Source organism: Ursus arctos, unplaced genomic scaffold (assembly GCF_023065955.2).
Source record: "Ursus arctos isolate Adak ecotype North America unplaced genomic scaffold, UrsArc2.0 scaffold_30, whole genome shotgun sequence".
NCBI classification, from domain to species: Eukaryota; Metazoa; Chordata; class Mammalia; order Carnivora; family Ursidae; genus Ursus; species Ursus arctos.
This window is the reverse complement of record NW_026622986.1, coordinates 12572276-12596406: the sequence shown is the minus strand read 5'-3', so window position 1 is coordinate 12596406 and position 24131 is coordinate 12572276. Positions and strand designations below refer to the sequence as shown.

The 24131-nt window shown below is 43.1% G+C and overlaps 1 protein-coding gene across 1 annotated transcript in view; it reads right to left on the bottom strand.

Moving 5' to 3' along the window:
* Nucleotides 1-24131, bottom strand: part of GAD2 (glutamate decarboxylase 2) — a 76737-nt gene that overhangs the window by 44375 nt on the left and 8231 nt on the right. Inside the window, exons 7-8 of the mRNA XM_026478919.4 lie at nucleotides 20425-20540; nucleotides 9168-9247 (exon numbers count right to left, since the gene is read on the bottom strand). Of these exons, the coding sequence (XP_026334704.1) occupies nucleotides 9168-9247; nucleotides 20425-20540 (196 nt within the window). The remainder of the gene's footprint in view (nucleotides 1-9167; nucleotides 9248-20424; nucleotides 20541-24131) is intronic.

Genomic DNA, 24131 nt, shown 5'->3' with positions numbered 1-24131 from the left:
CACATAATAAACACTCATGATGTGTCAGCTATTCTTACCTTATAATCCTTCCTAATATAGGACGTAAGGAAATACATATACCCTTAGCACCGCTGAGTTCTCTGCATCTAAACCCATAGGAAATATGGCGCTCAAAGGGCTTACCCCAGTCCTGCTCAATAATAATTGGTTCAGGGTCTCTATGAAGTCTAACCTATTACAGTGCACTCAATAGCTCCCCAAGGACCTGAAAGGGCTAATTAGCTTCCCTAACCCCTTTCAGACACTAGCCACAATTCAGCTAATTTAATAAGAGAGTATAATGACCCCAGATTATTTATACTTTCAATTGTTTAAGTAAATTGAATGATAAAGTGTGGTATTTAACAAGCACAAGGAAATGTTATCTGACTGTAATTTGTAAAGCTACGAGATATGTTAAACTAAAAAACTAAAATTTATACAAAAACGAAGTGTTCACTTTGTGGTATACAAGTATTAATCAAAATACCTAACAGAGATCTCATGTTACATGGGATCTAGGGAGGCCAGTGACTCTTCTAGTCCTCTGTCAACCAGGTATCCTGTATCTTGCTCAGACTTGTTTTCTCTCAGGTCTTACAGCAATTTAGATAATTTAAAGGAAACCCTGAAGGGAGGAATAAGAGATGGAAAAATGGGGAGACAGTGGGAGAGAGTGCCAGAGAGTATGAATTTCTAAAAGGACCTGTGATTCCATACTGATGGTAAATACATCACACACACACGGAGCGGGGAGAGGTCTTCCTTACAGTAGTAGAGTGACAGGAATGAATAAATAGAGAAGAAATGATAGAGTTAGGGCATCATATTTTGCAACCATCATCATCCTAATTCAGGCTGGAATCTTCAATGGAAGTTAAACTAGTGAGTGAATGTTTCAGGAGGTGCAGAATGTTTATAGAGTCTCAAAGCATTGCCTGTAAGATGAACCTCAAAGTAGGGAATAGTCATTTTACAGGGGAGAAATCTGGCGGTCACTACCCTACGCAAGTGGTTGAAGTTGCCATTACTAATAATCTGACAAGCCTCCTGAGGAGGGACGACTGAGAAAGACAAGGATCACCTCCCTGGAATTCCCGCCTAAAATGCATTGCCGGAGTCTAACTGTGAGGAAATATGAGGTAAATGCAAATTAAGAAATCTTCTACAAAATAAATACATTCTTCAAAAATATCTATGTCATGAAAGACAAAGGAAGGACGAGGAAATGTTCCAGATGAAAGGAAACTAAAGACACATGAAACTGAGTGTAATGTGTGATCCTGGACTGGGAAAAAAATAGCTCTAAAGAATATTATTGGGACAATTGATGAAATTTGAATAAGTTATATCGCTTCAATAATAGTCTTGTGTCAATGTCAGATCTGATTTTGATCATTGTACTGTGATTATATAAGTGAATATCCTTGTTCTTAGGAAATGCACATTGAAGTCTTAAGGGGCAAAGGGTATGATGTCTGCAAAGAATTCTTAATTGGTTCAGGAAAAAAAACTGTATCTATAATACACATATAAGTCGTATTTGTAATATTATAATATTCATTACATTCAAGATATAATATTGAATTATGTACACGGAGAGAAAGAGAACTCTAAAGCATGTGTACCAAAACTAAAAATGGATTAAAGACCTAAATGCGAGACCCGAAGCCATAAAAATCCTAGAAGAGAACACAGGCAGTAATTTCTCTCACATTGGTCATAGCACCATTTTTCTAGATATGTCTCCTAAGGCAAAGAAACAAAAGCAAAATAAACTATTGGGACTACATCAAAATAAAAAAGCTTTTGCACAGCAAAGGAAACCATCAACAAAACAAAAAGACAACCTACTGAATGGGAGAAGATATTATGCAAATGATATATCCAATAAGGGGTTGACACCCAAAATATATAAAGATACAATTCAATACCAAAACAAAAATCCAATAATCCAGTTAAAAATGGGCAGAGGATCTGAATAGACATTTTTTCAAAGAAGACATAGAGACGGTCAACAGACTCGTGAAAAGATGCTCAACATCACTCGGTATCAGGGAAATGCAAGTCAAAACCACAATGAGGGATCACCTTACACCAGTTAGAATGGCTAAAATCAAAATGACAAGAAAGAACAAGTGTTGGTGAGGATATGGAGAAAAAGGAGCCTTCATTCACTGTTGTTGAGAATGCAAACTGGGGCAACCACTGTGAAAAACAGTATGGAGGTTCCTCAAAAAATTAAAAAGAGAAACACCATATGATCCAATAATTCCACTACTAGGTATTTACCCAAAGAAAATGAAAACACTAATTTGAGAAGATAAATGCACCCTTATGTTCATCGTAGCGTTATTTACAATAGCCAAGATACGGAAGCAGCCCAAGTGTCCATCAACTGAAGAATGGATAAGGAAAATGTGGTGTGTGTGTGTGTGTGTGTGTGTGTGTGTGTGTGTGTATATATATATATATATAAAATTCACAAAAATACAAAAAAAAAAAAAAAAGGGTTGGATGTGTTAATGTCTAAGAACCTTTCCAAACCTGAGGGTTTCTGAATTGAAATCCATTCACAGCTCTCAGCGTGGTGTAAGCCCAGGGCTTCCCCTCCCCTGCTCACAGGTCCCTAACCTCTCCTCTGCCCTTCGGAGCCACTCCTGTTCTCCCCCTTTTTTCCTTCCAGCTGTATAACGTAAGATAACTGCAGAGTTCTTGTGAGCTCTTCAGAGAAAGATCCTATACAATTTTAGCCAAAGGAATAAGGAACTCCTGAGAGAAATTACACTTCTGCTATCTATTTTATCCCTTCTTCTTTTCATATAATTCACATTTCCTGTCTAGCAGGTCCTCCATCTCACAGTAAAATACGCCTTAAGCACCCTCCCTAAAACAAGGAAACCAAAACCAACTTTCATCCTCCCCGCCTCAGACACTGTCTCTCTCTGCTCTCCCTTCCCTTGGCTCCTGCCACCCTCACCTGCTGCAAACTGCCTTCACCCCTCTGTTGAAGCCGATCTTACCAACTCACCAGCCACCTCCTCATAAGTAAAGCTGGTGGGCCCTTGTTGACCCTCATTTCATCTATCTGTAGCATTCGATGCCATTAACCACTTCTTCTAGAAAGATTCTCACAGCCCTCATGCCCAGTTCCTGATCCTTCTCCAACGTCTCTGGCTGTTCCTTCTCAGTCTCCACTGTAGGCTCTTCTAACTCTGCTTGTCCCCGAAATGTGGTTGCTGCTTAGCTCTTCCCTTGGCCCACTTTACGTGGCTTCCAGAATGTAACTTCAGAGCTTCGGGCTCATATTTCCACATATCTACCTGACACCCTCACTTAGATGTCTCATAAGCTCTTCAAACGCAACATCTTCAAATCTGAACTTTTCATTTTGGTCAGGGTACCTTATCTCAGAGAATAGCAAGCCTGGCACTCATCCTTGACTCTTCTCTCAACCTGCATACCAATCAGTCAATAATTCCTATTAATTTCAGCATTCAGCTACATCAGGCCAGCCCACCACTCAGCATCTACTCATATTACCAACTTCCAGCCTCTAACCTATACTTCACTCTGCATTTAAGATGATCTTTCTAATGCCAAAATATGATGTCGCTTTGCTGCTTAAAACCTTTCAGAGGCATCTCATGTCTTCAAACCTACGGTCCAAACAGCTTAGCATGGCTCATAATGTCCTTCATGACAAGGTCATTCTGACCACTTCCCCCCAGAACTTTTTTTCAGTTCTTTGGGCAAGCCAATGTCCCTCACATCCATGACTTAGAATGTGATAGGGCCTCTGCCTGGAACATTCTTTTCATCTAACTAATTCCCATCGTCTTCCCTCTGGATATAGAATTAGATGTGTATCAATGGAAACTGTACTCCCCCTGTCACAGCACACACCTTTCTCAGGTGTTATCGCTTGTTTCAAAGTCTGCCTTTGCACACTGGACTAAGTTTTATAGCATTTGTGACTATCTCCACCTCGTGCACCACTGTGTTCCCAACCAAGGCCACTGCCCACAGCCAAAAGAAGTCGCTCAGAAGGCTCCCGCTTGCATCATTCCTAGAAGTTTTCTCCCCTCCCCTGTCTGAATCTTTGGGAAACATCTTTTTACTTAGTGGCCCAATCCACTTCTGAAATACCACTCAGTTTCTTTCACAAATATATATTTTTCTCTAGATATTAACTCATACTTTTTTATCCTTAGACATCATCAACACAGCATTAACTCGGATTCCACTATTTCAAAATTTGCAAATATTAGACCCAATGACACTTCAATAAAAATTCATTAATCCCACTACTGTGAAGATTCCACTTTTTGCTTCTAAGGAAAAAGAACTCTTACACCAGAACTTAAGAAATCGAAGATTCATTGAACACATTATCCTCTTTTGAACTTTAATTTTTACAAAAATAGAGCACTCTTTTTAGTTATGATACTTCACATTCAAATGTAAGCCGTGGTGAAATGAGGTTTTCTATTGCCTTCTTTTATTTTTTAGAGTAATAATAAAGTTAATATGCTTTTTGATTTTCAACTTTGAAAGAACCTTTTCCAAACACATGAAGATTTATTATACATTTCTCTTTCCCTGTTTTAACTGAGAATCATGTTTCACTTTGAATGGGTTACCAAAGTGAGCCCCTGTGATTACTAATTAAGAGACAGTATCTTGCAGTCTTTTCTTCCACATGTGGCATTGGACTTGCTGTTGGAAAGGCACAGACTGTTCTTCACTAGGACGTTTCCCTTCATTGTGAGCTTCCTACTAAGTCAACTGTCTTTAGAACAAGATAAAACCTATCACCCCAGCCACTGACAGACTAATGGGCAGAGTCAGAAAGAGTTACTAAGAAATGAATGTCTTCGAGGGCAGGTCCAGTTTCATGTTTTGTAAAACCTGGATGAACTTTGCAAAGCACATTAGGAGAAACGAGAAGGCAGGTATGCACTTTGTCAGGCTCAAGTGATTTTCTGACCCACATATCTGACTTTCACAAGGACGTGATTAATAACGAAATGGCTGCCAAGCACGTTTTAACTGATTCCGATTGGAATGGTGGCTACAGATGACTGTCCAAAGCCTGCTCCTTGGCCCCTGACCCCAAATACTTCAATTTCACTTAATCCATTAGGCCAGGCTCTCAGTCTTAAACCCATTCCATAGAGATGAAGTGAATTATCAATACAGAATTAAAGACTACATGTAGCCACCAACACAGCTTTAATTTTCCCCCCAACATGTTCTCATACAATACTGCTAGGAGAATAAACTGCTGAAGCTTTTTGAAAGGCAATATGGCCTGATGTATCACTTTAAGAATATTCATATAATTTAACTTAGCAATTATACTATGGAAAAATCCCAAATGGTGAAGCCTGGGCATGTAAGAATGTTCAATGAAGGACAGAAGGATTATTTATAATGGCAACACCAGAAACAGGGAAATGAACAGGAGAGGAGTAATATTTTGTGTTTGCTTTCTACCACTGCATATCATTCTTAGGATTTTACATTTGTTCACATATTTAATCTTCGTAACAACCCTATGAAGCAGGGCCCTTACATTTTCCTTTATTCAGATAAGAAAACTGAGGCATAGAGAGGGATTTGCCGAAGCTAGTGCTGGAGCTGAGACAGCAGGAAGAGGGGGTCAAACAGTCCAGCTCTGGAAACTGTCCTTCAAAGTACTATCATGTGGGGGCCCCTGAGTGGCTCAGTTGGTTAAGTGACTGTCTTCGGCTCAGGTTATGATCCCAGGGTCCTGGGATCGAGCCCCACATCAGGCTCCTTGTTCAGTGGGGAGTCTGCTTCTCCCCCTCCCCCTGCTCATGCTCTCTCTCACTCACTCTCTCTCTTTCAAATAAAATAAATAAAATCTTTTATAAAAAAACAAAACAAAGTACTATCATGCTTTCTCATATGTTATGTAGTTAAGTGTGTTTGCAATAATGTGGGGAAATACTTATCATGTCTAGTTGGAAAAAGAAACATGATCGCAAATATGTAAATTAAAACAGGAAAAGAAAAAAACCCCAAACCTCTATGCTTAGAAAAAAGAGATTCAAGATTTAGACACAAATATGGTGTTAGTGATGATCTTTGGGTGGTGGAATGACAATTTTCCCCTGTTATTCTGTATTTTTTAAAGTAAGCATGTATTGCTTTTCAGATAGTAAAAGTGATCACTTATTCTTCTTTAAAGCTCTCATGTGCTCCTTGCTCCCAGGTCTGAACTGTGCAGGTCCATTTACATGCAGAGATTATTTTTTTTTAAGATTTTTAAATTTTTGAGTAACCTCTATACCCATTGTGGGGTTTGAACTCACAACGTCGAGATCAAGAGTTACACGCTCCACTGACAAAGCCAGCCAGGTACCCCTAACACATGGATATGTTCTGATAAATACAATACGGTACTGTAAATGTATTTTCCTTATGATTTTGTTAATAACATTTTCTTTTCTTTAGCTTACTTTATTGTAAAAATATAGCATGTAATATATATAACATACAAAATATGTGTTAATTGACTGGTTATGTTATCAGTAAGGCTTCTGGTCAACAGTAGGCTCTTAGTAGTTCAGTTTTGGGGGAGTCAAAGGTTATATGTGAATTTTCGACTCACGGGGTGGGGCGTGGTCAGTGCCCCTGACCCCCGTGTTCCTTCCTCCTTGCTTCTCTTCACAATTCCAATTTTTTTTTCCTCCTGGGCTTTATTTCTCCCATCTTTTATTTCTTATCCATTTTTCTTTTTGTCTTCTGCCTCCTGTATTGTTCTCTCCTCCCTTCCCCATCCCACAAGGCTACTGAGCAGAAGGAGAAGAAGCCCCCATAGCCCTAGCTGCCTGGTAGTCCCTCCCCTCTGTACCCTCCCAATGGGTGTATGTGGGGGAGAGGGGTTGCAGGGGAAAGTGAGGTATTTTCTGAAAAAACAGTAATTTTTAACATTGTGTTTCAGTGTTTCTAATGGCTTCTAAAATTGTTGACATAAAATTCTTTGACCTAAAAATTTGAGGTCACGTGGCTAGTCACTGAATCTAGACCCCACTGGTTTCCCAGCATCCTCTGCTCTCTGCTCCTTTCTCTGCTGTTGGTGAACGACAGACATCTTTTGACATCTGTTCCTGGCAGCCTGGTCTGTGCTCCCTGTTCCTGCAACTTTTTTGCTTTTCCGCCTTGCCTTTCCTTCTTCTAGGCCTCTGCTTCTCTTTGGAGCATGATCCTGCCCTCAGACTGTCAGTAGTCCTCAGGCCAGCCTTTGGTTCCCAGGAACGCCTGGCTGGCTGGTTTGGTGGGCTCATCCCAAGGCCACTTGCTTCCTTACAATCTGATTCTCACAGGAGTAGAAGCAGCAATATTGATGGCTCGAGGGGTGGAGTGAAGAGTACCCTCTGTTCTCCCAGGTTATCCCTCAGCCCACTGGGGTTCAAGGTCAAGAACACCTGCTAACCAGGCTAGATCAGAAGACTGAGTAGGTTGGGTAACAGGGCCCGTCTAGACCACCCTTCCCCGAATTCTAGGCTCCTTATGGCTACAGATTAAGAGAAATGTTAAAATCATCTAAACCTTTATTCCCTGTTAGCAATTGTTGTGGCTCTGCCAGTTTTCTTCTTGAATCTCAGTTCTTACGTATCTGAGAGTACTGGTAGTCTTAAAAATATAAGCAGTTCCTTCTTCAAAATGTGCCTGCCTTGCTCCAGTCCTTCTAATTTCCCACCCGTCTTTTTGCTAGAGCCCCACGCCCAGCCTCACTGACAGGGTCTCTCCTCACCTTGCTTCCTGAAGGATGGTTTCCATCATGCCCTTCTTGGATAAAAAATGCTTTCAGGTGACCTTGATTACTGATCCATCAAGCTCAAATGCTAACTTTAGCATCCCTCCCTTCCGACAAGGAAAAAGAAAACATCCTTTTTTTCTTTCTGATGGTAAAAGTAACATGTGTTCATTGCAAACAATCAAATCAGATCAGGCAAGATGTAAAGGTGTGGACAAAAAAGTGGCAATCCCTTGCAATTTTCCCTCCCAGAGAGAGAGGCGTCATTCATCAGTGTGTTTTGTTCAGCTTTCAAAATCCCACGTGGCCCATCAGGTTTGCCATGGCTGTTCCTCCTCAACACCTCTGGTCAGGCCCCTTTCCTCGCTGGAGCCCCACACGTTCTCTCCTATTTCTGGGGCTTTGCTTGTGGTGTTCAGTCCTCTGTAATGGCTCCCCCAACTTCCCCTCTATCTATTTAGTTCATCCCTCACCTTGAAAATCCTTTGAAAACACAAGTCTTGCTTGCTGCATGGAACCTTCCAAGCCTTACCAAAATACAGGACGTGTACTCTGGGCTGCACTATTCAACCCTATAACTGTCTCCTTCTGGCACTACCCCATCTCCCTTAGATCACAGACTGTCAAGGAACTGGGATGATGCCTTATGCTTTTCTGGAGCCTCATGATATGGTGGACAAACATAAGATCTGTCTAATAAATACATATGAAAAAAACCAATGGTTAATCGAGTAGCTTCCTTTTAATTTAGTGAAATTTCTTACTCAATTCTTTAGAGACTAAATTTAATTTTTTATCGGTTCCAGACTCATAGGCTAGTGAAAAGTACGCGGATATGCTGGAAATGCTTTTTAATCCTACACCTGTTCCCAGAGTACCTATGAGGTTTGGGTGCCTATGAAGGCAGGGAGTCTCCCTAAGAGAGCTCTTTGGTTCCAGCACAACGGGGACGAGTTGCTGGGGGCATTATTTACTTTCTGCTCACTAAACTGTCCCCCCTTCTGTAATCAGTCCATCAGGCTCACACAGTCCACAGCGCCTGGAGTGATGACACCCCCATAAATCAACGCTCAAACTGCTGGCTGTTGCTTACGTGCGCAGATGATGAATGTCCTTCCACACCTTCTTGGTGAAGAATATTTTGATTGATTTAACAAAGGTTCCAACTCAGTCAAGGGCCATGGAAGGCTCTATGGCATTGAGGAACAACGTCCCAGGACTCCAAGCAAGAGCCCACGTGAGAAAGAAACAGCGAACAGCAAGCCGGCATGGAGGCGGCTTTGCACCCCACCCCACAGTCAATGCCTGCATTTGGACTGAAAGATACACGTGTGGAAGTTGCAAACTGCTAACCAATGAGGGTTGCAGATGCACTCACCTCTCATCGCATTTAATCAGAATCACGCTGTCTGTTCCGATGCCCAAAGCTGCAGCTCCTTTCTTGAGAGAAAAATGACTCTGTAAGAGAAAAGCACATTTGTAATTAGTCGCACATAAATTCAAGATCCACTCTCCCAGGTGGGTTTTTTTTTCCTCTTTTTATTTCTCATCTCCCTCAAAAGCCTGGATTTTTTTTTCTTTTTTTTTTAAACTGTGGTAAAACCCACGTAACATGGGATTCACCACCTTGACCTTAAGTACATTCGCATAGCTGTGCAACCCGTCCACTTCCGGAACGCTTTTCGTCTTGCAAAAGGGAACCTCCGTACCCATTGATGGATAACTCTCCTTTCCTCCTTCCCTCAGCGCCTGGCAACCACCATTCTACTTTTTTTTTTTTTTTAAAGATTTTATTTATTTATTCGACAGAGATAGAGACAGCCAGCGAGAGGGAACACAAGCAGGGGGAGTGGGAGAGGAAGAAGCAGCCTCACAGCGGAGGAGCCTGACGTAGGGCTCGATCCCATAACGCCGGGATCACGCCCTGAGCCGAAGGCAGACGCTTAACCGCTGTGCCACCCAGGCGCCCCACCATTCTACTTTCTGTCTCTGTGAGTTTGACTACATTAGGTGCCTCGTGTAAGTGGAACCATAGTATTTGTTGTTTTGCGACTGGCTTATTTCACTCAGCATAGTGTCCCTGGGGTTCATCCGTGCTGTCGCTTGTGTCCGAATTCCCTTCCTTTTTCAAGCTGAATCCTTCATTGATGGTATACCTTACATTTCCATTCATCCCTCAATGGAGACTGGTGTTGCTTCCACCTCTTGGCCATGAGGGATAATGGTGCTATGAACGTGGGTGTACAAATATCTCTTCGAGCCCTGCTTTCAATTCTTTTGGGTGTATCCCCAGAAATGGAATTGCTGGGTCATATGGTCATTCTATTTTTGATGAATTGCCACCCTGTCTCCCACAGCAGCTGCACCTTTACGTCCCCACCGGCAGTGCACGATGGTTCCAATTTCTCCACAACCTTGCCAATAGTTGTTATTTTCTGGTTTTTGATACTAATCATTCAAATGGGGGTGGTGTGATACCTCATTATGGTTTTGATTTGTATTTCCCTAATGATTAGTGACGTTGACTATCTTTTTATGTGCCTACCAGCCCTTCGTACATCACCTTTAAAGAAATGTCTCTACAAGTCCTTTGCCCATTTTTGAATGTGTTGTTTTGTGGTGATGGTTGTTGAATTCACTTGAGTTTCTGAGTGAAGATAATAAGACCCCGGGAATTGTAAATGGACCTGCTACGCCAACACACAGGAATCCAAGCCACTTTTACATATAAGGCATAAAAACAAGCCAACTGCCTCCAGGAGCGATGTACTGAACGGCTTCCAGGCTTCTATTTTCCTACCAAGAGATGACACTCAGTCTCCATCAAGTTTAACTCGTGTGCACTCAAGTAAGAGAAGAAGTTGGACTTCAATTCAACACTCTTCAATCCAGCCTTGTTGGGGAGCTAGTTCTCGCGCAGGCTACGGCTCAGCCTTAGGCGGGACCAGGGAGAAGGGGTCAGTCGCTGGCTAGGGCGGGACGGTGTGCAGAGAAAGGCCACCCTGGCAAGCTGCTGCCGGATCTTTCTACTTTTGGTTATTGATCCCGGGTAGTATTCTGAATCTCAATGGCTGTAATCACGGGGCAATTTGGAGAGCTGAGAGAGGCTAACGTAAGCCCAGCTGTATGGCATGTGCCCAGCGGCCTCTTACTATTAACTACAGATCATTAAGCTGTCCAAAAGGAGGGCTGCTTCCTCAATTTACATCTCCAAAGGATCGCTGACTGGAATTTTTAAGTTAGCGTTCCAGAGTGTATTCTCCCTGAATGCACACTTTTGGCTCATCTGGATTCTAAAATCTGCAGCACAGGGTCTGTTAACATATGTATTTTAGGGGGTGCATCTGATAAGCAAGAAGAAATCCCATTTATAACAGCAGCAAATAATGTGAACCAATACATGAGGCACCGACTAGAGGAGTTTGAAAGGCCCCATGTAGCCGAGACGTCATGAGAAGGGGCCGTTAGCCTCATTTTACAATCTCAGAAAGACAAAGTGGACAATCGTTACCAAGATACCTGGAAGCTAGGAGAGAAAGCTTAACTGGGTTTGTAAAGATGCTTGACGCCCTCCCCCCCCACCAAAAAAAAAAAGTGTTCTCTTCTTGCACGGTTAGCAGATCCCTGGGCGGCCCCCAGAAAAAGGAGCTCAGGGGAAAACAGCAGTCTGTTACTGCCGGGAGGGCACAGAACAGAGGAGCCAGCTGTCCACTGAGCAAGCACAAGCTACTCAAATTAGGCCCCTCAGTGAATGAGCTCGAAAGCACTGTTAAAATCAAACACACAGGGAGACCAGACTTGAAAATTTCCTGAGCCAGACAAAAACCAGTTTAGTCATACAAGCAAAGCTTAATGTAGCTTATTTTGCATGACAAATGAGGCTAACAACCTGGGTCACATCTCACTTATGCCTCTGAAAATCATAACTGAAACTTAAATTCTTCCCCCAAATTGATAGGAGGTAACCACTAACCAATTCTCTTTCATTGAAGAAAATTCTAATATTGTTACCAATCACTGTGAAGGATAAACAGTCCCTGCCTCCGGGCTCTCTGAGCTGCTTTATTAACAAAAGCCTCTGAGTCTCGTGCCATGTTTTGGTTTGAGGGCTCCCGGTTTGCAAACTGTCTTTTTTTTGGTGTGTGCACGATAAACCTTCACTAATTACTACTTCGGTGATTCCTTGGTTTTACTTCTGTTTCTGTTTCTGTTTTTCTCAACCTTTGACAGTACTAAACTGCCAAATGGCAAATTGGGGCGAAGTAAGAGATCTGGTGCACCTGGTCCGTGAGAGGAAGTAGTCTTGTCTGAGCTTTAATGAGAAAGAATCGGGATGCCCAAATGAGGAGTAATTACCTAAGATAATTGATCACGGTAGCAAACTTAAAGAAAACCACAGGCCCAAAGAGAAAGGTTCAAGATGGGGAGCAAAGGGTGTATGAGGCACGAAAAAGAAGATGAGGGACCGAACACTGAGCCTGTTTGCATTTTCGGGAAAGGGAGCAGGGAAATCACTAGATGTTCTCCACGAAGAGCAAGGGACCATGGCGAGCAAGGAGCCTGAGAGCAAAAAAAAAAAGACCCGACCTAATGAGGAAGAAACAGTGAAAACAGCTTCAAGAGCACACCTCCGTGCTGGTGAGACAGCACGTGGGGAATCATTTCTAATCCTTGGCACCATGTTTAATGGAACCACTTGCTGGTGAACAGCAGAGCAGCAGGCTGGAAGCTGAGGAGCCCAGAAACCAGGCATCTGGAGAGAGCTCAGAGGACCCCTGCTCATGGGCAGAGGGCAACAGGGACATGTGGTGTCAAGGTGAGAGAAAAGGGATCGATGGCTTAGGGTGGCTTCAGAAGGTAAAGCTATGAACAAAAATTGAAAGGTACAGGGATCCAGATGTGTCCCCAAATCATCAAGTCCCCTGTAATGGCCAGTCATTCAACAATAGAATGGCTGGGGTGGGGCTGGCGCCACTGGTGGCTCAGTGGGTTAAGTGTCTGCCTTCAGCTCAGGTCATGATCCCAGGATCCTGGGATCGAGTCCTGGATCAGGCTCCCTGCTCAGTGTGGAGCCTGCTTCTCCCTCTCCCGCTCCCCCTGCCTGTGCTCTCTCTCTCTCTCTCCCTCTCTCTGTCAAATAAGGAAGTAAAATCTTTTTAAAAAAATGTTTGGCAAATGAGTTAATGAATATCCCCCATATCTCCTCCACCCTGATTTTGGGAAAATAATAGACTTGATAGAATCTAGTGCTTATTTAGAACTGAATTGTATTTCTATTTGGGTAATAGATGTGAAAACCCATCTGATTTTTATATTTTACCAAACAAAAAGTTCGAGGTTGATGGAAGGTTAATGTCTCTATCTTTTTGAAAATATCTTAAGTAATCTAGATACAGGCGACATGATTCAGCTGACATTCGAAATCTGTGCAAATAACCATGGGGTTTTATAGTTATACAATAATTGTAATTAAAAAATAAGCAGGCTTTCTGGGCTTGAGTAGGATGAGATTATCCGGAGTAAGAATGCGTGAGAATGAGAGCCCGGAGGCGGAGGCAGGGGCGTGAGCTCCACCATTCCATCCAGCCCTATGACTAGGGTGCACATCAACGCCTTCCTTCTGTAATGGGGACAGTTAATCTTTCCTGTCTTTGGGGTTGGTGGGAGAATAAGGGGAGTGGTGGGAAGCTCTAAGACAAACCACTTCAGTCTCTCGACATGCTGGTTTCTCTTCCTCTACTGCAATTTAGATAAGCAGTTTGGAAAGCTGCATTAACTATTTCAAGCCATTGTTGGTTGCATCCAGATATTTAACTGAGACTCAAATTCGACTGCCTAGTGGGCCACAGGGCTTCAGGGAAAGCCTCTGCCAAGCCGGGGACACAAAGATTATTAAAACAACCCTCAGTCCCCGGCTACCGCCCCCACTTCGTCTCCTGCCTCCCCTCTCCTTGCTCTCTCCACCTGATGGTACTGGCCTCCCCAGTCTTCTGTGAGCTCGCTAAACTTGTTCTTGCCTCTCACTCTTTGTACTTGCTATTCCATTTCTTGGAAAATCCTTCCCTCAGATATTTGCATGGCTCCCTGCCTCATTCGATGTAGGTCTCTGCTACACATCACCTCCACAGAGACCGTTTATGACCATCTTGTCAAACAGCCCACTGCTGCCCCTTTCTCTTGTCCGCATGTGACATTAGAGTAAATATTTATTCGTTTACTATCTGTCCCCTGCTAGAACATAGGTTGCATGAGGGCAAGGACCTTGGCAGTTGGTTTAGCAAATATATATTATTAGCATATTTCGATTGAATTTGACGATATGCTTGGAGAACAAGTCGAGAGAGATGTCCACTACTTATTGCCATAAATCTCTGGCCACAAATCCCAATACTGAGGTGTGGCTTTGGTAACTGGAACCAGACAATGGTGGACTAAATAGACCCTAACACCTCTAGTCTAAAGCCCATTATAAAACAAAGTCCAGAGATCTTCTTAGCACCCACCCCAAAAGGCCCAAGACGGGGTCCTTCCCAAGCAGAAAGCAGCTATCGGTCCTTCTATCCAGATCAGCTGCTTTGGGGAAGAAGCAAATCATAACTTCAAATGAAGTAAGAAAAATGACACACGAGGTTGGAAATCTCAGCTTTTAACTCTTCTGACATTCTGTTGAAAGTTCTATCTTCTAGCCCTAAGGCCAATTGATTGTCTTTGGACTTGAGCCCCTTTGTGAGTGGAGTGAATGAAGTGTGTGTGGAGATACAGAACAGAGGTGAATGGGGGGGGGGCCTTACACATCAGGACCCCCAACAAATAGGTCGTAAAGCCCAACTGATGAATGAGCTGAAATCTACTTCTTTGACCCCTCTACATGCTTTGGACACCTCTCCCCACTCAACGATTATGGGACTAACAGTCTTCCCTTTGACCTCCTTCTCCACACTTCTCCCACACATTCATTGGTTTGCTTTCTACGCATCCTGAGATTTGAGGAAAATGACAGCTTTTTCTGTCTTAGACACACTGGGAGTCCTTGTCCTTTTATTCATCAAGTGGCCTTAAAAGAACATTCTGTTTTCTAAAGCAACTCATTTATAAAGAAGCTGGTACTCTGTGAGACCTCTTCAATGATTTCTAATTATAATGATTTGGAGGGTAGGGGATCACCAAACCTTGTTCTCAGAGACTCCGTGTGATCCTGACATGATACGAATCTGCATACAAGGCATTTCTGGGAGGCTGCTACCTTATTACTCACAGATCTACAGTTTTAAGTCACCCCTTATGAGCTTGTGCCCTAAGTAAGTGCTAAAAGTACGGTGTGTACCAAGATTAAGTTGACATGAAATGAGATCCAAGGATGACATCTGGTGACAAATGTGAATATCAGTACTAAGAATGAATTCAGTTATAGTGATCACTCAGTGTGGTCTCCCTGAGAAGAGTGACTGTCCCCTCCAGACCCCTGTGCTTTCCTTCCCCCACAGTACAATATATGCCTCTTGAGAGCAGGCACTGGGTCTGTTCTGCTTACTGTTGTCTGCCCAGTGCCTGAGGCAATGCCTGGCAGAGTGCGCTGAGTGAGTGAAGAAGGTATAAAGATCTTGTCCCACTGCCCCATGGCTGCACTGTGCCTTACTGCCTCATTTCTTTGTCTTCTATTTTAATAGAAATGCCCCCAAGAGAGGCAACGCTGGGGTTTTACCCGTCATTTACAGGGCTCTCAGGCTCTTTCCTGAGAGTAGATCTTGATGGGATTGAATAGAGGGAGAAAATAACACAGGGGTGATGAGGGCCCTGAAATGAACAGAAGATAGGAATGCAGAGACTAAAGGGAAACTGCATTTAGCTCACAATTTCACTTACTGAAGTTCTGTCAGGCTAAGCTTCTGTCTAATGGAAAGCATTACATGGGAGCTATCTTTCCAAGCTGCCTGGGTCACTGTTAGTTTTTTGTTTTTGTTTTTTAGACAGAAAGGACATCTGTTTTTGGAATTGAAGGCTCTCATACAGTGTTGTGATGTGAAAACCATCTTTCTAAACAATTATGAGAATCATCTCCCCGTGTAAGTGGGCTGAGGCCGTGAGGGGCCTCAGCAGAACATTGGTGACTGGCTGTAAAGAGTGGAGTGAGTTGTGCTGATTTGCCTGAAAGATCCCACTACCTGTTCTGATTATGAAGAATATTTTTCCTAGATGCAAATATGCTGTTTCACTGAAACTACTTCTGGAAGAGCTTGTTGCACACAGGGAAATAAGAGGAATTTGGAATGAAGCTTGTTTGGGCTTTCAAAGGATTCAGGAATAGCGATGTGAATTATTCAGCTAGAGTCTTAACTTCCTTCTAAACCTACTTTCAAGAAAGGGTCTTAAACTCATCAGATTAATTTTTGCCCAGATCTCCTATCACTGATGATTTGGCGACAATGATGAGATTCCAACAAAGAATGAGTATGGAACCAGCCAATCTTCAAGATCCTTTCCAATTCTGAGATTTTGTGATTCCATATTGGAACTCTTTACTCGGAGCTTAAATGCTATCTTTTAGTTCATCTCAGTGATGTATTTACTTCTAATGTTCTTCATTTGTTTAATTTAGTCCTATTCAAAATTTCAAGAAAACAGTTGGATTTGAACAAACAGAAAAATGTAATAGCTTGCCCTTCTTATCAACAAAGGGAAACTTCTCGTCCGAGTTGGTGGCCAGAAAAGAGATGGGCAGCTTTGTGGGGTGCAATAGAGACAGTGAGGGTCATATAGTAAACAAAAGATGACCCTTCCCTTCCTCAGTGTGTGATGTTTCTGGCTGGCTGCTGGAAGAGAATTTCTCAATGTCATTTACAGCCCTATGGCTCTACACACGTCAAGTTTTAAACTCAGTGCGCAGACTAGAAGAAAGGATAATAACTTGACCTGGCTCAGTAGATCAGGAAATTAAATTAGCGCAGGAATACCAACATGGGGGAAAATAGGATTTGAGAAAGGATGCTGCAAATGAATTTAGAGCGGCCAGCCAGAGTGGTGTAGAGGTCATCCAACCCAGTAGTTGAAAGAGCAATGTTGGAATTGTCAGGAAACTGAGGTTCTAGATCTGACTCTGCCACTGACTGGCTAGAAACCCTGGGCAAACCTTCTATCTCTGGGACTTGGGTTCCTCATCTATAAATAAGGTCGTTTTTTTTTTTTAAGTTACCTAATATTTATGTAAAGTTTCCTACATCCCAGGAGCTGAAGTCAGTGTTTTATAAGGCTCTCATTTGATTCCCAAAAGTCTCAGGCCCTGGAAACTCTGAAAGAGCGTTGAGAGACACAATGCTTGAAGCAGTTTCTGCCATAGCCTTTGGCCTCCCCTCTCTCTACCAGATCTATAATGCAGCTCTTCCACTATTATTTCTCCCTGCAGGTCAAGGAACTCAGGAAAGAAACCTCTATGCAAAGAAGGAAAATTGGCGTGGAGAAAAGGCATTACATGACTTGGTAATCTTCCTTTTTCAGCTTGTGGAGATCTATTTCTGGGGCTGGTGGAGACAAAGTGATTGTAAAACTTGAAAGACTAAGGGAATAAATGGCCTGGCCTGAAGCTGGAAGGAGCTATACTAAGTGATAAATGGAATAGAATGGAATGCCTCTGTGGTCTAGAGCCCAGAAGGAACTAGATATAAGGATTGTGTTACCTCTTAACCCGAAGCTTCATGGGCAGGGTTACTTTAAGGGCTCATCTGTCCAGAACGGTTTGGATCAAGTGTGCAATGAGACATAGGAGAGCTTTGAATGAGCTCTAAAAGTCCCCTCCAGCCCAGCCCTAGATAATAAGGAAAGTTGTTTTTGTTTTTTCTTTTTCCTAGTGGGTGAGTAATAACTCAGCATCACAGTCACATTAAGAGACAAGATCTTGGTGGAAATTTTACTTGGGAAGGTATATAACGTTAAATTAATTGCTGAGCTGTGACATACAAAATGTTGTCACTGAATCTTTTGATCTGGTTTCTACGTTGGTAGTTGGGGGAAGGACCTTACTGGCCCAGGGAGTCACGAACCCATTTAATCCTGGCTCTACCTGCAGCCTCTTCATTCACAAAATGCTAATAATAATCTCTGCTCTGCCTGTCCTACAAAAATGTTGTGAGAATCAAATTAGCTAATGTATATTGGAAGTGTGTTGGAAACAAACAGTTAATCAGATTTCAGGTATTATACGTTAGAAAAAGAGTTCATCTGTCAAAAAATAGGTGTAGAGTTAGAACCAATTGGTATTTTAGGAAAGGTTCATAACTCAAATGTTCCTTCATAATTAAGTGCATGGATAGAGGTACAAGAAGGAGGAGGAAGAATTGAATGGTTGTTGTATAGCTGAATCACCTTTCTTTCACTTAGAAGTCAAGAATTAGACCTAAGTTTGTCATGTCAAGAAAAGAAGGTATAGCAAAATTATTCTCAAACCACATGACCTGGGCTTTGTGGGCAAGGTTAAGTCAATTTCCAGGAAGCTTGAGACAAGAAATTCATGCAGAAACCAGAGAGCACAGGGCAGCTTTCTGGTCGCCCGAACTTGTTTAATGTTGTGCAAACAGCATGGAAGCCAAAAGAAGAAGATGCCCAATATAAGATCATCTGAGTTTTTGAGATTGAAAATAGAGTAATGTTTAACTATTTAGGGGTACAATAGTATAGGGAAATAGTAATTGGAAAAATTATATCATGGTTTTCTATCCTTGGAGAAGCTGAGAAATGAAAATTATCTCATGGTGGGGTACTAGGCTTAATAGGTTGAATAATGCCCTTCCCGCAAAGACGTTCACATCCTAATCCTTGAAACCTAAGAATATGTTACCTTGAGATGGGAGATTGTCCTGGGTTATCTGGGTGAACCCAATGTCATCACAAGGGTCCTTGTGGGAAAGGGGTAGGGAAGAGAGTCAGAGTCTGAGAAGGAGATGTGGTGACAGAAGCAGAGGTCAGACAGAAAGAGAGATTTGCAGATATTCTGTGACTGGTTTTGAAGTTGGAAGAAGGGGCCATGAACCAAGGAAGGCAGGTGGCCTCTAGAAGCTAGAAAAGGCAAGGAAATGGATTCTCCCCTACCGTCTCCAAAGGAACACAGCCTTGCCTGACCCATTATGGATTTCTGACCTCCAGAACTATAAGGTAATAAATTTAGGTTGGTTTAACCCATTAAGTTTGTGGTAATTTTTTTTTAGGAGCAATAAGAAAGCAATAGGAAAGTAGCAAATAGGAAAGCAAAGGCAGGTAATTTCAGGCTGGGAACTTCTCTGCTAAATTTGACCTCTGTAAGTTGAGGAGGGGCAAAAAAATAAAACAAAAGAAAATGGTAAAACATGACTAAACACAGGATGCTGAAGATAATTTGTTAACATAAACCACAGTTTCTTTGATTCCATGGCTACTGCTATGGTTGTGAATTGTATTCACCGGCTTCTAGTTTGTACTTGCCCTTTGTTTCCTTGTTATGAACACACACACACACACACACACACACACACACACACACACACACACATCACTTAAAGCAGAAAAAGAAAAGTTCCATAGGAGATATGCCTTGACTCCCACTATAATTCCCTGCTTCTCCCCACTAACGTCTCTTTACAGGAGCCCCTCGTTTCCCTATAGACCCCTCTACTCTCCCCATCTCCTATTTCCCCCACCATCGGAAGGCTTCTTGATCCTCTTTGAGGCAACTGTTTCCCAGACCTTAGGCTACTCTGAGGCAGAGGTTGTGAAGGAAAAATCAGGAATTCCACAGCAGGTAATGCTTACTCCTGTCAAGAACAGCCTCTGGTTTACTGCAGGGCCTGTGTGGCAGGAGAATTTGGAACCAAGATGTTGCTCAAACAGCTGCAATGTGGCTTCAAGCCTGTGTGTGGCCCTATCCCTGCACAGGAAGGAAAGCTGGAGGCCCAGAAGAGGGGAACTGTTCAGCTTAACTTATGTGAACAGGGTGGACCACTTTTTTCAATGTGTCCTTGGTAGTAAGGAGAATGGCATTAACTCTTTGAAAGCCATGGAAAGAATATGAAGTACTGTGTCATGGCGTTCGGTTAGGAAGACCCAGCTCTCAGCTTCTTGCCTGGTCAGCAGCCTAGCCGGATGCAGGTGGCTCTGATTGGCTGAGACAGAACTGACCCAAAGATCAGATATGACAGATATGACCACTAGGCCATTTCTCTACAGTGATAAAACCTCCAGTTAAGTCCACCAAAGATAAGCATTAAATGGTCCAAGGCACCATTAGGGTAGACTATCTGATCAGAATTTTCATACAGAAAGATTGTCTCGATAGGACACTCCGGAGGTTTGAGTTACGTAGCTGCAGAATCAATTGTCCCAATGAGTTCATAGTCACTCTGGCCTCTCCTCGCCTCCTTCCCCCAACACACAACATTATTACAGAAAAATGACGTGTAGAAACTAGAAGTCAAACATTCTGCTTTCTCTTTGAGGGTTTTCCTAAATTTCAAAGAGAAAGGGGTTCACCCCATTGTACCACTCAGTTGCTCTCCCCTCATCCTCTCCCAAGAAGTATCTACCCTCTGGGGATAAAGCATTTCCATTAGGACTCCTTCAACTTGAGCTTTACAGACTATAACCTTAAACTTGGAAAGAACAGAAACACGTACATGCTCCGATGTGAAGGCAATGAGCCTGGGAACAGCAGCCATTCCTTTCTCCTTGACTTCTGGGAACATCTTAAAGCGTGCGATCAGCATGGCATACATGTTAGATATAGCGCCACCTACAGAAAGTAGCAGCAACACACAGTGACCTTTTCTAGTCATTATCAACATCATTTCACATGCAAGCAACGGTCCTTATTTCCATTGACCTAGAGTCCTCCTTGGACACAGGAGAAGGCCATATTTATTGGTTATCCTTTGACCTGAATCCTCAAACTCAGACTGAATTCTCAGGCTAAGAGGGTCTAGAAAAAGGAGCATCGGGCCCAGCCATAGGACAGGTGCTACCCCTTCACATCCCAGATCTGCAGCTAAACAGAAGTGCCAATTGATTCTGCTCTTGCTGGGAGTCCTTTGAAGAGCTTCTTAAGAACTGAGAAATTGTTGCCTTCCTTCCCACCATGCGAACGTGGGCATTCTTCATTAGGCCTGTGGAAATTTTACTTATATCCTGATGGAGAACACGTTTCTTTTCATTTCCACTCAGGCAATGCCTTGCACTCACACTAAGACAAATCTGTTGTAGTTAATGGTGTGGACTGTGAACCCACAATTCTTACAGAATGAGGATAAACATCTAAGCTCATTTCATCATACTCATCTGTGAATTTCCCCAGAACAGTTCTTCCCCTTCAAAGACATCATAGAAATACAATTGTAATAGCTGAACAAAATCTTATTTCATAATGGTAGGAAAACACAAAGCTAAGAGAATTTTAAGTCTATGTTGAATTGCTTTTCCTGTGTCATCTTAAGATTGTCAAGGATTTCACATAATATTTGTATCTTGTAAGTAAGGTCTCATTTGACAAGCAAAGAAAAGTGAGTTTTCCCCAAGGTGGTTGGAAAGTTCAGGACTTTTGCGATACAAGAAGAAGACAGGTTGTCGTGCCTGCAAATGGAGACACTGGCATGGAAGCTGGGGCGTCATGCAGAGAGTAAAGCCACTATCTCCTCCTTTCCCATCGGGGACACACTGGGCTCTGCCATGATGTGAGTGTTTTGAGTTCCCTTCCCTTTGGGTGGCTGAGGAGCAGAGGGCTCTTGGTACCAAATTGAATGGCCCACATAGGGCCGTTACTTTTGCCTCATGCACCCTGGGCTCCGACACAAGCAGGCAGCCTGGCCCAGAGCAGTAAGTATCCAGATCCTACGCTCTGTCATCAGTCCGAATAAGGGCAATTTCTACTTCTTCTGAACCCCAGAGACAGGGGACAAGCAGAATTCAGGTCAGGCCTGCTCTGAGCAGACACCTTCTCTAAAAGGGCTGAGGGCGTAGGGTGTTGCTGGGCAAGGGACCAGCTTTTAAAGAACTTCCACTCCAGTGTATGGTTTTTCAATCTTGGCACTGAACGATATTTGGGGCTGGAGAACTCCTTGTGGTGGGGGCTCTCCTGTGCACTGTAGGGTGTTAGCAGCACCCCTGGCTGTTATCCACCAGACGCTACTAGTACTACCTGCCCCCCCTCAGAACTTCTCCATTCATTGCCAAATGAATGGGGGGTATCCTGGGGGGTACCATAGCCCCCAGCGGAGAAGCCCTGCCCTGGTTGTTCTTGTCAAAGAGGCTGGGGAGAATGGAGGCCAGGAGAAAAAGGGGAAGAGGAACACTAAGAAAGCACGTCACATAGCACAGTTACTCAAGAAGCTTCCAGATCTACCTTGCCACTCCTCATTTTGCCACTCCAGTTATTCTCTGCCTAAAGATCTAGTAGCCCTGGGAGAGATGAAGAGGATTCTGGATCATTAGACAGAGCAGACTGCTTTGTGCAACTCAGGCAGGAGGACAGATGCATCTTCCAGAGAAAGGATGCAAAAAAGAGCTCGGAATCATCAGGAAAATCCTGTTAGGTAAGAAAAGGTTTGTGACTAAGCCAAGATTTCCCTTTCTTCTCCTTTGGTCCTTCATGACTTGCTGAGCAGTGAAGAATACTCTGGTTCTCTTTGGCTCCCAGGCATAGTTGACATCACATAAACAGATTCCTTCTAGAAGTCCCAAGGAACTTTTCACGAAGCACAAAGACTCTGGATGCAATGGATGGAGGTGTAGGGTAAACTGAGCCTAGCTATATATTCAAGTCACAGACCTAACTCTCTGTGTTTAGTCCCGGGAAATAGGACTTTCAGATCTCAGGCACATACGATGTATGATTTCTCCTATCCCCACTCCCTAAATTGTAAGACCCTATACCCCAGAAATAAGGCTGGAGGCTGCCTAGAAAGGCATCCATTTGCAAGTGAAGATGCTATAATCCATTTCTCCTCTGTAATGCCTTGTAGAAAGCAGAGCAGAAACAGGTTGCCAATGGCCTCTTCTATCCCCTCCCCACTTCACAGTGTCTACATTACACTTAGCGTGACACCAGTGGCTTCCATCTTGGCATGAGAGCATATGGATCTTCAGGATCCAAGGAAGGAGCCCCATGATCAAGGTAAAATCTTTCTACCTAGTTATTGTCTGTCATTGATGGGGGTGTCCATACTTGGCTTAGCAGAACTGCCAAAGAGGGTTCTTTCTCTGGGTGTGTATTTTCTGGGGCAAGTGGGTTCCAAGAACAGCTAAATGAAGTCTGGCCCAAGCCCCCTTTGCCAAGTTTTCAGGGTCAACAGGAGCAGCTGCTCTCTTCCCACTCCCGGGGACCATTAGAAGAGAGCCCAGGATGCTCGACCACATAACCAACCTTGTAAGAGGAAGAAGAATAGAGGTAGGAACAATGCTGATCTCTGAACACTACCTAATTCCTCATGAAAAATACCTTAAGAGCATCAGGTCCAGACAACGATGGCAAAGTTCCCTCAATGGGGAATGGTTTTCCAAAAGAAAACTACGTTCCCTACAAAATAAAAGCTAGCTTTCAATTCATCACAGCTGGTGTTTAATGAAAAAAAAAGAAAAAGGCTAATTTTCCCTTCCATTTAACTAACATGTTTTCCTTCAGCACCTGAAAAATTGTGTTGTATCATTAAAAGCATAAAATATAATAGCAGATTGTAGGTAAAGCTGCTTAATTTAAGCCCTACCCTAGAGGCTTCTGTTGATTGCTTATAAATTCTTCTTTCAACCTGTTCTTTATTTTCTCTCTCCCTCATCATCCACTTGTCTCTGTAGGTTTGCTGAACGGACATGTCAACATGGCCTTTGCTAGGCCTGACCTAATGGCAGGGGTGGCTGTGGCCTCCCCAGCAGGGCCGATCTCAGTGTCCTGAGCGCCCAACCAATTCCGATGACCCTCTCCTGCCACTTATTAGGTGACAGCCTTCACACCAGGTTTATTTTCCATGGGTCAGTGACTCTCTCTCTCCCTACTGCCTTTCTAACTTCTATTTTTTTCTCTGCGTCAAGACCAAGGTCACACACAGATCTGGAACCAAGGGCAAGGCTTTTCTGTGTCAGGTTGATTCTCTTGGCTGGAAGAGGTGTAAATAATGGAGCTTAGCATCCAATGGCTGGCGATGGTAGAGACCGAATGGCATGATAAAGAAGAGAAGGAAAGAGAAGCCTTTGGAAGGAATCCACACCCTCTGTTTCAGCTTTAAGAAATGGTTTCCCAAGTCACTCTCTGCCCTCCTTGAAATTAATATAAATCAGCTTCTCTGGTTGTTACTTGAAAGGGGCAGAGTACCTAGGCTCTATTACGTAGCTCTGCCTC